Source organism: Rhea pennata, chromosome 1 (genome assembly GCF_028389875.1).
Source record: "Rhea pennata isolate bPtePen1 chromosome 1, bPtePen1.pri, whole genome shotgun sequence".
Taxonomy (NCBI): Eukaryota; Metazoa; Chordata; class Aves; order Rheiformes; family Rheidae; genus Rhea; species Rhea pennata.
In genome coordinates this window covers 120,335,108-120,350,076 of record NC_084663.1, presented here as the reverse complement: position 1 = coordinate 120,350,076, position 14,969 = coordinate 120,335,108, and the positions used below count along the sequence as shown (strand labels likewise).

The window sequence follows — 14,969 nt, the reverse complement described above, 5'->3', positions numbered from 1 at the left end:
AAAGAAGAGTAATAAATGGACATTCTGAATCATTTTGGTAGCACTGCAAATGATGTTGCCTAATTTTACCCCTCCCACCAAAACATCGTGAGGTCCTCAGATTAAAAAATATACAGGCATTTTACTAAATGACTTTTTGACTTCCTTTTTAGTCCTTCTCTCTTCTGGTCTATATACTGGACAAAAATACAGCAGTCCAATGACAAGTAATATTTTCCACATATGTCCATTGACTGGAAAATGCTAGATGAATTCTGAGTTAATCCCTCAACAATAGGCAGCCATGACCAATTACTATCACAATCTGTCCCTATAGATCACACCCTAATTTAACAATAAATTACTTTAACCTCATACATCTATTTGCAGTGATTTCCTGAAAACATTACTAACTGTAAAGGAATCCTCCAGTGGGTTAAGTAATTACCCTGCAGAGCTAGCTTTCACTGTTCAGCAGCAGTAGCAAATAGTATTTCTAATGAGTTGGGTATAAATAACAAGTTGAATGCTGTCGAGCATCAATATTTACTCTGCATTGGATAGAACTTGCTAACTGAATTAGCCGCTTTGCAGCAAGGGGCTGGGTTTGCATGCAGTTATAATTATGTCATTCTCACTTGATGCCTTATTAGCTTTCTCAACACACTATAAATAGAAAATGCATATTAAGAAATGTTGCACTTAGCGATGCTCATCTATCAGTTTTCCTACATCTTCCAGTACTATGTGTACAGATATAAAACTGAAGTTCTTTGTCGATGCTTTTTCTGTCTGAAGTAGTTAGCTACAAAGCTACGCAAGTTTAGGCCCCAGACTGTCTGGCCTCTATAGGCAGATTCTTTTACCACCATAATACCTACTTATTTAAATGAGGTAGAGCTAAAAATAAGGATCCATCTATGAAGATCAGTTTGCTGGACAGGTGTTTGTCCGTATGTATTAGGCAAAGAAAGTTTTCCGTGGAAGCTAAGAGAGCTGCCAAGGCACTGGAACTGTAATTTTACTGGAAATTCTAACATTTTTGATTGTTTTTTCCTTGAAATTAGACAAAATCATGAAATTCCTCATAAACAAAAAGTTCTGCAGAAAACAGAATCCAGTAAAATATTTCATTTTACCTTTAATGACATATATAGTCATTTTCAATACAGCATGCCAATAGAGACTGTAATAATTTAACACAGATGTCCTCCACAGGCAATATGGCAAATAACTTTCAATTTATTTTTATTTATGTGTTTTTAAATTAACCTGTCTCTGAAGATATTTTCGTGTTGACACAGTTTGGTTCTTCAGGAAACTTCAAACTATCTTAGTCTAATGCTAAAAATACCCCATTTTTTAATGTAAGTACAAGCTTGTGTGTTTGAGATACTTTATGGATAATCTAACATGAGGGAATTTTTTCACATTAGTAAAAAACACCTCCAGAGTTGGAGAACATTATTCAGTATAATGTGTGTTTGAAAAATAACATATGCTCATGCAATTAAAGTCTTCCATGTACACGAAGAGATAGAGCTAAGATTTATGTACCAGGATTTTAGCATTTGCTGGCTTAAGTTTTTTTCCATGTGATTTTAAGGAGGGTTTTTTCTGTTTTTCTATGACAGTTTGTGATAGCTTATATAAATAGCTCCTGTAATTGGAGAAATAAACATGTGTTCGTATACTGCAGTGCCAGACACAGCTCTGAGCTGTTGAGGGCAAGGCTGAGGGGAAGGAGGCTGTGTAGCCATATGTCTGCTCACACATCACACTACTAGGAATACCTGGGTCACATCACGCAATGCTAATTGCATGGGGCTACAGCTCATTTGCTCACCAGTTCATTAAATTCTCAGCTGAAATGTGCTTATCCATTAAACTGCATAAATGCATATTATTTATACAGAGAATTATCATTTGGCCTGTGTTATGTCTTCAAAATCAGTCTAATATTTATAATAATTTATTGTTTGGCTATTTTCACTGGCCACAGCTGGCATATTTTTATGCATGCAGGCCGTGGGTGATTTTTCACAAAAGTTTAACTGGGAAGCATTCATCCCAGCCAGTCATAGCTACTGCTTTGGGACCTTCTGAAGCAGAGCCTTTCCCCTGCTGCAGATGGGACCACAGTCCTTCAAACCCTCTCCAAAACCTCTCGTTCCACCTAGTGCAGATTTTCTGTCTTGCCCCAAAGGGGCTGGCATTACCAAAGCAGACTTGTCTTTTCTTTTTTGTTCCTCCATTGCACTAGGATGACAAAGTGTCTTCTTTAGTCCACTCTAACCCTTTCATGTTTTGCTTTTCCAGTTCCAGGTCCTCCTGCTGGTGTTAAAGCAGCTGCGGCTTCAGCCTCCACTGTCTTTGTGTCCTGGCTTCCTCCCCAGAAGTTAAATGGCATCATCCGGAAATACACTGTGTTCTGCTCGCACCCATACCCCACGGTAAGTCCTACAACACAACCACACAAGGGCAGCATTAGTTCTTAAAACTCAAACTATATTTTCGCAGATGCTTAATGCTTTTGTTGTGTTTCTTGCCATTTCTTCTCTAAAAAGTAAAGGGGGATTCTGGGGCCAAGGGGTTGATTAAGGTTTGCTTTCTTTTCTTCTCACCTATCAAACTTCCACAGTACTTAAAACCTATTGCACAGTACTGACTTACAAATCGTTTCAAAACCCACAATCCAGAGTATCTTTAAGGTCACGGTTGTTAACAGTTTGCACAGTTGCCTTTTACAGGACCAGTTGCAAACTATCTACAGCCCTGTTGTAGCTGGAAGCATGAATTCATGCACCTGTTTGCTAAATCTAACTTGTGTTTTGAGCTATATTCCCACATTTTTGGCTCAAATATTCATGTGTGAAAGAGCAAAATGACCTATGAACAAGTGTATTTGTGTGTGGATAAACACATTTCTGCCAAGAGCATTTGCACACTCTAGGTTTACATGCTATTACTTGCTGAGAATGTGACAAGAGAAAAAATGAACTGAACATCAGGTGTCTTTCTCTCTGAGCTGTGAAGAAATCTATTTCTAGAAAGCTATTTTTAAACATAAGGGCCAACTGTTTTTTTTTAAATGCCATGCATATTTTTTTAATATGCAATGAAAAGTTCTTTTTTTTTTAACCCAAGATTTGATTTAGTTTTTAAATAGATCTTCCCAACAAAGATAGGCTCTCTAGTTGCAAAGTTCAATCTTAGTTTAATATACAAGAAAAATATTATTCTGGAAATAGGAGGAGGTTAATAGGGAGATTTCCAAACAAGTCTCAGACTGTTTTCAAAAGCAAACCAGCTCTCCCAGCCCATTCTTGTAGCAAGTGAGCTTAACTCTGCACATACTTAAGGCAGGCTAGGACAAAAGCCATATGTCCACTGATACCTAAGCCCAAACTGATACGTCCTGCTCTAAGCAGAATTTATTAGCCACATCTGAAACTAGAAGTTGGATCTCTTTGCTTCTTTTATGCTTTGGGACTGTGACTCGTATTTCAATTTAATAATCGTAGCTATGCAAAGCAAAATATCTTCTCAAAACTCTTTAAACATAAACTGGCCAGAGATTTTTCATCATAGACCATGCATTCCTATGACACACAGTGGGTTTATTATTTCCTAAGGAGTTTGAATTTAACAGAACTAAACCTTGTGGTTATGGCTTTGGTGAGCAATGTAGTGCTCTGGAAAGAGCGAGGACAAAGTGCTTTGCTAGGGGTTTGGAAAGAACACCAGGTGGTGCTGCTGGCTCTTTCTATTTACTTATCATGCACAAAGCTGCCTTATTTCCCCTCCAGGCTTCTTTGCTAGAAACATTTTTGTGTGAGTTTATATCAGCAGGAAAATAAACATCTGCCGTTGCACAAGTTTCTCTCTAATATGCTGCTCTTTCATATATAAAACTATCTTTTCTTCTCTGCTTATTGTATGGATATATTTTAGAGTTCCTCATAAAAAAATACTGCTGTGCTAGACCATTGAGAAAATCAATCACTTGTTTGCTGGTATAGGTCTGTGCTGAATTTAACTACTATATTTTTGTGAAATTCATTATAGTATGTAGTGGAGGTACCACCATATACCTTAGCCCAAGGTAGAAGCACTTCAAGTGATTGTGTTTTCTATTAGTTGTTAATGTATACATATATATTTATTCTGTTATTACCTATGTTCATCGAGGGAGTTTATGTGTGGTGAGTGTGTGTAAGTGTAAGTATACATATATACATGTATACATATATATATATCTATGAGGACAAGCTCTGTACCACTTCTCCATAGTCTTTTGCAGATTAGCATGAATTATGGCTTATAGAACAGGTCTTCTGTATCCATTTTGTGTCTTGAGTGAGACAGTGACCACACTAATTTATCGGTTTCCAACCTGGCTTGGGCATCTCTAGATAAGTGCAAGATTGCAGGACCATGTCAACATAGGAACTGCATAGGAACCACAGTACTATATTTCTAACAAAATGCATTGCTATCATTTATCTATAAAATAATCATTAAATAGAAAAGTATTTTATTCAGAACTTACTTTGCAGTGAAGGAAATCTGTTGCAGAGATGCCTGAATGATAATACTCCTGTGCAGATGCATTCTGCATATCTCAGGCAAGTTCTTGTATGATTCAGTGTTGGCAGAGGCAAGCAGTTGGCAGAGAAATTGGTTTTAAATTAGGATGGGGAAGGGGAATAAATAGAAGACCTCTATCAATTCTTCTGCCACCATAAGTTGTAACTGCTTGGAGGTTTGGAGCCATATAAACTTCCTGAATAGACTTCTCCCTACACTCAAAGCCCTTGTTGCAAATTAATTTTGCTAAAAATCTACCAGTTAGGAGTAAAGGCAATTTGACTTTTTAAACATCTATGAGAAAAAAGAGAAAATAACAGTGGTGAACTTGCTTACTAGTGAACCTACCAGAAAGCAAACTTACTGGTAGCTGTTTTCTTTGCAGATTGCATTTTTCAAGCAGTATGTATACACTGAGAAGAATCCAATACAGTACACATTAGACAATGCTTTAGGCTAACAGGACAGAGTTCTTTTTTATGAAGACACTGTTATGGTGTTTAAGAGTGTGGTAAGTCATCAACAAGGAGACAAATTAACTCTCTCATTCATGTGGAACTCATTTTTACTACAAAGTACAACCTTCCTATGAACCTGAGATATTCTGAGATGAAGATTTGCTGCTTATTGCATAGTTCAGTTTACTTTGCAAGGGCAGAATGTGGGAAAACTTATGATGACCCTAGACAGAAGAATACTGTCATTTCTGATTTAACTGCTTCAGGTCCCAAGGACAGTATCTGCCTGTGATATTTCAAGCAAAATGCAAATACGCAAATATGATTAATGTGTGAAAAAAGGCAAATGGTTTTCCATTGACATATATTCTCTAAGTAAGATAGAAGGCAAGAATCCATTGCCATAATGTTTAATTGTGGTGCCTATGTTATGTGCATAACTTTCTCTTTTTTATTCTGCAAATATAGAAAAAAGTACAGAAATGTGGATGCTGACATGTTCACTGAAAAGCTGACTAGCTCTCAGCTAGTCCAAAGTGCTAGCTGAAATTTCTCTTTCCAATCCTGGCCTGAAAAAAGAGGACCTTAATTGATCCTTCATTCTTCAAATAAATAAAATAGAATTTAGATTAAAAAATCCTCTGAGCCAACTCACAACTCACTTTCCCACTGCATATGACCCCCATATTTTCCTGCATCTGCATCCAACTCCATGCATGACCTAGCTCCTCATGACCACACATGATGGTCCGTAAGTCACTTCCCTCTGGGTGCCTTATCACATCTGTGCTGTTCATTGGCGCTGACCTGCTACAGACCCTTGCCATAGGACACTTGCCACAGTTACTCTGCTCAGGCCTGATGAAAGCAATGGACAGTGCTAACTACTACACCGTGAACTTCCTTCCCATCCCATCACCATACGTTTTTCTAGGAACTAGTGTTGCTGTAGCTGCTGGTGGTTTGGCTCCTGCTAAAGATACTGAAGTGGTTTAGCTCCTACCTGGTTGGGGGGGGGGGGAGAGGTGCCTTCTTTGGCAGCTTCTCCAGTACCATCTACCTTAGGTTGTAGATGTGTATTGCCAGGGCTTTTAAAAGGGCTGTAGAATGTGAGGTTTAGATAATTTCTGAAAAGGAACTTCATGTTGCATTCAGCTCAATATATGATGTAAGTGTCTAGAATAGATCACTAATGACACCAAGCATCCAATGGTTTGCCAGTCTGGGAAACTGTAATCTGGGACAGGTGAAAAGCAACACACACACACACACACACACACAAAAAAAAAACAAAACCAAAAACAAAAACAAAAACAAACAAACAAAAAAACATGGTGTGTCCTGAAGGTGTGAGAATGAAGGTTAAGAAACAGGATTTCCTGCCACATGAAGGACTGAGAAAGCATTAGAACTGGTACGGAAAACACTGTGAGAGGTTAAGACATGAGGAAGGGTAGAGCAACTACATCATTCAGGTGCTGGTGAACAGGATGGTGTCACTCAATCAGCAATACACATGTTAAAATCTGTTTTGCTTTCTTGATTAGAAAAGTGCAGATGTCATTGTTGGGTTTTTGCAGGCAGAGCAGGGAGTATTAAGCAAGCAGTGATCCATTGGTCAGCCAGTTATTCCCTGACAGGAGCAAACACATTAAACCAGTTTATCCTAATGTTTCTATGAAGCAGTTAACTAAACTGTGTATCAGTCTTCTGCTTTCTCTATGTAAGACTGGAGATTAATAGAAAGGAATCATGTCAGTAGAGCTGCACTATAGAAGGATAATAGCTGGAGACTGCTCTCCTTCTGAGTGATTTTCCTTTTCAGGGTATTGTCAGTTGATTCTTATCTTTGTTCCACTCATATTAAGATGTGACCTCACTATCTCTCTCTGATTTCCTGATAGTTAAAAGCAGAACTTGTTTGGGCAATTGTGCATAGAAAGAGTTGAGATGTGAAAGACATACAATCCTGCCAATGACCTAAAAAGTCATAGAAATTTTGTTGGAGTCTTTCCCCTGTCTAACTAAGGAAAAATCTTGATAATATTCTAATACATTTGTTTTTTCCTGGGATTTTCACATTAGCTAGATCAGTGTTTGGTTTCAATTGTGGTATGCACATTTTGACTAGCTAGTTTATCATTTTTAAACTTTCATAGAATCATAAAATTATACAGGTTGGAAGGTATTTCCAGAAGTTATCCTGACCTTCACATCTTCAGCCAGTTCTTCCTTATTTGTGAGTATCAAGCCTAACAGAGCATCCCATAGTCAGAGAACTGTCTTCAATACTCTCCAGAAATCTCCCTTGTGCCCAGCCATGTTTCTCTTCTGGCAAGTCATGCATGAATACCGAGGCTTGTGCTTTTGACACTTTCTCTAGCTCCCTAAAGAAGGCTTCATCTGCCTCCTTTCCTTGATCAGGAGGTCATATCAGACACCTATTGCTACACCACCAGTGCTTGTCTCTGATCCTTACCCATAAAGTCTCTACTGGCTGTCACATGCCCCAGGACAAAAGTCCGTGCATTCAAGCCACTCCTTTGCAAAGAGTATAACCTGGCTTTCCTATTCTCCTAACCATCTTTCCTGAAGAGCCTGTATCCCTCTACTGCCGCACAATTACCATGACAGCTATCCCATCATGTCTTCATAATCTCAACAAGATCCTATCCCACAAAACACCAAAAGGACATTTGTTACAATTTATTACTGATATCCTATCAAAAGCATACGCAGTACACACTGGTTGTTGCCCTGTGAAGAGGAAAATCATCTTTCCGCTATGTCTGCAGTTTGTACACTGAAGGTAGGATTCACTTCAATTGACTTCAGCCATCTCAGGGAGAAATATTTAGTCTGTGTCTGGGGTCATCAAGGCTTCTTATGCAGTCACTGAAAGAAAGAAGCTAGACATCTGAGAGAAGCTAATGTGTCTCCTTCCAAAAGTGTTCCTTCTCTCTGTTCACTCTGGAGACAGTATGTGCAGTTATCTTGAACTAGGTGTCTAATCTTTAAACAACCAGACTTAGCTGACACTAGTTTCCAGCATCCAGATATTTTCCAAGCAGGTTTTTCAGGCAGACACAAGTTTGTTTTGATTTTGCACAGAATCTACCCAAATTCTTACTCAATGTGGGGAGGCTTTGCATTGTATTGTCCGATCCCCAATCTCTCTCCAATTTTAAAGACTTGAATAAACCTCATGAAAAATATATCATAAGCTTATAATTGTAAGTAGGAACTGAGATTTTGTTGCATTGTAAAGACTTCAGTGATTAAAGGTATGCTGAAAGTCTCTCTGAAGAGTGGAGAGGTACTATTAGAGGTGGCCTAAGCCAATAAAGTTACCATTGAATGGAAGCTTGTTTAGAGTCAGCAGAATCTGTATGGCTGAGAGTTTAAAATCTATGTTCATTGATTCAGATACTACAAATGGTATTTATCACTTTAATAAACATAATGTAAAAATTACTATATAGGCAAAGTGACCATTTCTGGTCTTTTTATAGCATAGAACTACTTTATTGTCTTTTTTGTTATTTGAGAAACTTATTTTGAATGGTATTCACGATATGCCTTTTTTAATATGCCACAGTTGTGCTCTTTATAGCTTTTTCATAGATATTTCACGGCTTTGTTACTGGTTCTGAAATATAGCAGATTCATTCTTTTAATTATTCTGTCAACTTTACATTTTTGCTTATCTTATTTTTGTCATGCTGTAGATCTCTAAGAGAAATTTTAAATGACAGTATAAATTTAGTGCTGCTGATGTGCTGTTCAATACAGTTTTTAAAAGATCTCCTTGTAAACTCCTGCTAAAACCCATTTGATATTGATTTTTTCATAAAGCTCTGGTCTTGTCTCATGACCTTGTTTCACGTATAAGTATATCAATATAGTCTAACAGTAAGTCCTTGGCATTGGTTTCAGTATATTTCAGCAGATGTGAATTCATCACATTCCCTTCTGTAAGATATAGAAGACTAGATGGGGTTACACAATTTGTGATTTGACTGAAATGCTCTGTAAAAGTCTAATGACATGGGGACAGCAAAGGAGCCAGGAGGGCCAGCTGACAGCCCAGCTGATAGGCATGATCATCATGCACATGCTGCTTCCTTCATCATGAACCCTGGAAAGCTCTCTGGCTGCTATGAGTTGTCCCAAATGAAGGCTGTGTATTTGCATTTCCTGACCTTGACTACATGGGGTACCTGGAGATCTGGGCAGCAGGCTGTCTTCTGGGCCTAGGCCCTGCAAGTGGGTTCCCAAGATTTTCCTCCAGGTGGGAATGCAGGAAGCAGGCTGTACAGTTTCTGAAACACCTGTTGTTTATTTTCCAACATTTCTGTTCAGTAAAGAATTTTTAAAAAGTAAAATTTTACATGGAAACTACATTTAGTTTTCTGCACAGCTTCTGTTTACAGCATTTAGCTCCAATAATACTAAGAAGTAGATGTAATATTTCAAAACATGGGCCAAAACAGCAAGATCTGAGCAGAAACCAAATTATATGACCAAATGGTATCTAGGGTCTTACTGAAAATGGTGGGACAGGACTGTTGGTTGTTTACAACTTTGACAGTCTATGCATCTGAGAAAGGAAGCAAGGCAAATGCCAGCAGACTTAGAGAAAAAAAACAGTGGTAAGTGACCTTAGGAAGAAGTCTATGGGAAGGGTTAGATATCTTTAGGGAATTCACTGAAAGGGTAGACTCTGAGGTCTGGCTACTCTGTTAAGGGGCATGGGGACTTGAAGTCCATTCTTTATAAATACAGTATTATATCCATTTCCTGTTAACCCAGTTTACTTCCAGGTAGAAATAACTTGTCAAAGCCCCAAGTATTAGGTAACTTGTCAATCCAATAGATTCCAACATCATTTCCAGGAACAATGAAAACCTAAGGTAGACTAGGGTAGACCATTCTGTGATGATGATATGAAAGAAGATGGGGACTTTGTTGTTGTTGTTGTTTTGACATTATAAATGTAAAAACTTAATTACTGATGTGACTCAGTACTTGTAGTAGGCCACATCTATACTGCTGCATAAACAAGGGCCAAGGAGAGGCCGCTGATTCTCCTAACTTTAACTGACTCATGTCCATACTGCTTAGTACTAGCTGCTCTAAAGCAGATTTGCTTTGCAGAGAGTTATTTAGAGAAGTTCAAAACTAAGCCAGAGATTAAACTAAAAGGCAATGTACACAATTAGGGGCAGAGAGCTCAATACACTTCCTGGCTATCTCCTACTTAGTGTATATAAGTCTATAGGGAACACACTTATTGAAAGCAAGCATTGTTTCACTGAGACAACTCAGGATAGATACAAAACTGATAGCTACTCAGTGGGAGGCTACAAAGCTAGCGGTTCATTGTTGTGAGTAGGATGGAGAGGCTTGGGTATCTCTCAAGTCCACTTTTGTTTGGTGTTTTCGTTAGTAGCCTGGAAAATGAAAGTGCAAGTATTCCTATTAAATTTGCAGCAGAAATAAGGTAAGGGCTTTCAATTATATTGAGGACGGAACTAGAGTATAGAGTGATCTCAGCAAACTGGAAAAGCAGTCTGGAAAAAGCCAGATAAAATTTAGTCAGATAAAATTTAGTATGGGTAAGTGCAAGGTAATAACCAGCTGCTTGGATACAGAGTAGAGAATAATTGGCTAGATTCTTCAGAAGAGGATTTGGGGTTATTATGCATCCCAAGATGAATATAAATTAGTTTATAATCCTGTTGTAAAAAAGAAAAAAACAACAAATGACAAATTATGGGATTATCAAATATGGGTTTGGAAATTGCATTCAACACTGTGGACCCATTGTAGGCAGTCCAAAGGGTAGCAATGGATATTATTAGAGAAACTGTTAAAGAAAACTTAATTTCTAGGAAGAGTAGAAAGCATTGCTGTTGTTAAGTCTGAAAAATGATAAGGGCACTGGAGCAGGAAAAGGAAGGATAACTCTTTATGCAGATTAAAGATTGGTGCAAAGATGAAAGTAGAAATCTATTTTCCATGTGTCTAATAGAGTGAAAAAGAAGATAAGGGTTTAAACTGCAGCATGAAATGCTCAAGTTAAACTTTAAGAAAACTTTCTAATGGTAAAGTTAATAAGGTAAGTTAACAATTAACTAATAGATAATAAGATAAATTAAGCATTGGAATAGGCCATGCAGCCTAAAGAATGGCAGAATCTCCATTTAATACAGATCTTTAAGATCACGCTAGGGAAACATATCTGAAACTGTGCAGATATAGTTGAACATGGCTTGGAAAAGAAGTATAAACTTTGGTCAACTCCCAGTGTCTTTCCAGTCCTATTTTTAGATAAGTTTATTGTCACATTTTACACCCAAATTCATAGTGAAAACACACATGCCACTCTAGCTAAAATATTTTTTTAATTTTCAAGCTGAGGCACATGATATAGGGTAGCCATGCCATATCCACTCTTACTTCTTTATACACACCATAAATCTAGTGTATCTTCTATCTTACCATGAAAGCCTTTATTTGGCCTTCTCTGTTCATCCAAGTTTCCTCACAACTTGCAGAGAACTAGAAGACAGAGATTTTCAGTGCAGCTGTCTTCTCTCAGAAATTGTGTAGATGTGGTTGTAGGTAGGATAAGAAAGCCAGTTCACAGCTGTATACCTTATTACCTTAACTATCTGATTGTCTGGAAAACTGTTATAAACATACTTTTCTTCTAAAGCATCCTTCTGAAGTTCTTCCAGGCTGGATTAAAAACAAACAAACAAAAACCAGCTTGAGGGTTCTGAATTTGTGCACCTCATCTATCTAATTATTTTTGAAAGGAGTCAGAAATACCAGAAGATAGCGTACTATTTCAAAGCATATAAAGCAATATATGCTAACAGAGATGAATTTGCATCAAGAAAAAATGATGCTACCTGGAGTGGCTATTCCTCAGCCTCTTTTGCCTTTACCTGGTTCTGTGAAGCAGATTGACTGCATCCTAAGAAGAGCCTTTGATTTCATCTTATTCTGCATAGCTCTTGTTGGCTTTTCAGCGTCTTGGCCCTGTTTGTGCTTCTTAGACAATGAGCTAAAGAGAGAAAAAAAATTAACCCATCATCTATAAGATGAATAAAAAAAAGTTGAAAAAGATACCTTGAGCAAGTATGTTACTTCTTTGGGATACAGTAGCAGAAAGTGTTTTATACTGGCACATGTGACAAGGTAGCATTCCTTTAAAATATTTCTTACTTCAATTGTTCAACCTTCTCTTTGCTGACAAAGCTTCCCCCCCTCCCCCATTTTTTTCCTTGTGTAGTGAAAGTCTCCGGCATGTTAGTCTAATTGAAATGACAGGCAAAAGTTAAAAGTAAAATTGATTCTTTGTCACTGGAACATCCCCAAGTGTTTGAAAGGAAATAGTAGCTGAAGAAAGAAATGTGTGTTAACCAGTTAGAAACCAAAATCTTTTGTGATAGCACTTTGCCTTAAGAAAATAAGAAGCACTAATTAAATGAAGAAATGTTTACCAGATCAAATTAATAAATGAATTCAATGAATAATTGAATTTATATTTGAAGTAACTACAGCTGCAAAAATATGAATGATGTGGATTCTCTGAGGGAGAAAGAAATGAACTGAAGACAAGGCACTTAAAAGCATATTAGAGAAACAAATTGTGTGAGTCTTCCGTCTTTGGAGCTCCAGAAAGAGAGCTCCTCTGCTTTGATACAACTTTGCCTACTCTTCCAGCTGACTGCATTGCAACCAGAGAACCAGGGCCTGCTCTCATGAGGCTACTTCCAGTTGTCTGTAGAAGACCTCATCTACTCCCTCTTCTTGATCAGGTGGCCTTAGTAGACACCCACAACAGTGTCCCCCATGTTGGCCTGCCCTTTAATCCTTACCCATAAGCTCGCAACTGGCTGTTCCTTCACCCCTAGGCAGAGCTCGATACATTCCTGTTGCTCTCTCACCTAAAAAGCAACTCCACCAACTCGCCTTCCTGGCCTGTCTTTCCTAAAAAGCACATAGCCATCCATGATGAAATTCCAGTTGTGTGAGCTATCCTACCATGTCTCTGTAATTGCAATGATATTATGACCTGCGACCACACACAGATCCTGTTTATTCCCCATGCTGTGTGTACTGGTGTACAGACATTTCAGAGAGGTAGTTGTGCATGCAGGTTTCCCGGGAGGGGTACAAGGGGACCTCCCATAGCCACGTCTCATATGTGCATCCCCAGCTGCATGTACCCACTGGAGGCCTCCTGACTTGAGCTATGTTTTATTGATTACCCTGCCTTTATAACTCTCCCCTTCTACCATCTTTCCTCATTTAAAGCCCTTTTTACCAGGCTGGCCAACCTGTTGTCAAAGACACGTGTGCCCCACTGAGTGAGCTAGATCCCATCTCTCCTCATTAGTTGTTGATCTTCAGAGTCCCATGATCACAGAAACCAAAACCCTGTTGCTGACACCAGCAGCGCAGCCAGTTGTTAACCTGAATAATCCATCTACTCCTTCCTCCTTATTGGCAGGATTGAGGAGAAGATCACCGGGGCTCCCATATCCTTGACCACCACACCCAGAGCTCTGAAATCCTGTTTGATCGTTTCCAATTTGCCCTCGATATCATTAGCACCCACGTGAAAGAGCAGTAGAGGGCAGCAGTCTGACGCGTGGACAAGCCTTGGCAGTCTTTCAATGACATCTTGTATAGGAGCCCCTGGCAGGCAGCAAACCACTCTAGACAAAAGACATCTTTCTCTTCTGCTCAGCTGCTCACTGTGTCCCAACCATATGATTTCAAACAAGTGTGCCAGCTGTGTTTCGTGATAAATGCTGAAGCTGTATGTCAGTGTCTGACTGTCCCAGGCTCTGCCACTGAAGAGCTGAATAGTGAGAAACTTCCTGCAAGAGATCTGCTGTGTTGGAATGGCTCCCAAAGGCAGCCATATATTTCTTTCATTTACCATGGGAGTCTTGGAAAAGTCACTGTTAATTTAACTGGACTGGTATCCACTGACAAGAAACCTTGGCTATTTCTGATCATTGAGCAGTAAAGAGATCTGTAATGGTTTGATGTTCTTAAATGTTCTATCCCTGTTCCATATTTGTATGTGTTTTAGAAGTAGATTGTGCTTGATAGCTGTATTAATAAGTAGAAACTAAGTGCTGAAGACAATCTAGCCTGTCTGACTTTCAAATCAATCCTCAGAAATGCTACCTTATGAATATTAAAAGTCAGCCTCCTATGCCATGATCAATATATCAATTTTTATGTATGACCTCACAAAGATCCAGTCTGTCAAGCAATGGGCATTTGTCCAATATTCTTGTGCAAATGTCAATACAGATGGTTCCCAAAGCTCTCTGCAATATTTCACGTAATAATAGATGTGTCTCTGCCTGCACATATCAGCACATACGTGCAGTATAAACCCAGACAAACACTTTCTAAATGGGACAAACTGACTTGGCATTATGACGGTAGAAATGAGATTGGCCAGAATGCACAGGGAGGCCCCTATGTGGGCTTGTGTTGACCCAAGATAGCATTAGCTGAGGCAAACCATTCCCCCAGGAAAGTTAGTCTCCATGGAAGAAATAGGATGTATTTAGAAGCAAATAGAGAGGAACTCGTGCTAGATGAACTGCAGTCTGGCAGATTAGCCAGGCTGATTTCCAAAGAGGTCATTTGTCTGTTTTGTTTCAAGGACTACTGATCTGAGAACAGAAACAATGAAACATCACACTGCCCACGAGTGTTAGGTGGGAATGGGTGGGACTTCGTAGGGTTGAGTCACTGATTTGCAGGTTTTTATGGCTCATGTACTGCTGTTTTATAAATCGGAATTGCCCCATATGTCACTGATTGAGTACCAGTGATACAGAAGTCTTCTTTTGAGGTATAAACTCTCCTGCAGAATGAAAGACTAACCTAGCAATGCTT

The 14,969-nt window shown here is 38.7% G+C and overlaps 1 protein-coding gene across 3 annotated transcripts in view; it reads left to right on the top strand.

Annotated features, from left to right (window-relative positions):
* The window catches only part of DSCAM (DS cell adhesion molecule), a 384,026-nt gene that overhangs the window by 303,556 nt on the left and 65,501 nt on the right, over nucleotides 1-14,969 (top strand). For all 3 annotated transcript variants that reach the window (XM_062573710.1, XM_062573727.1, XM_062573718.1), the window contains exon 18: nucleotides 2,299-2,432. In XM_062573710.1, the coding sequence (XP_062429694.1) occupies nucleotides 2,299-2,432 (134 nt within the window). The remainder of the gene's footprint in view (nucleotides 1-2,298; nucleotides 2,433-14,969) is intronic.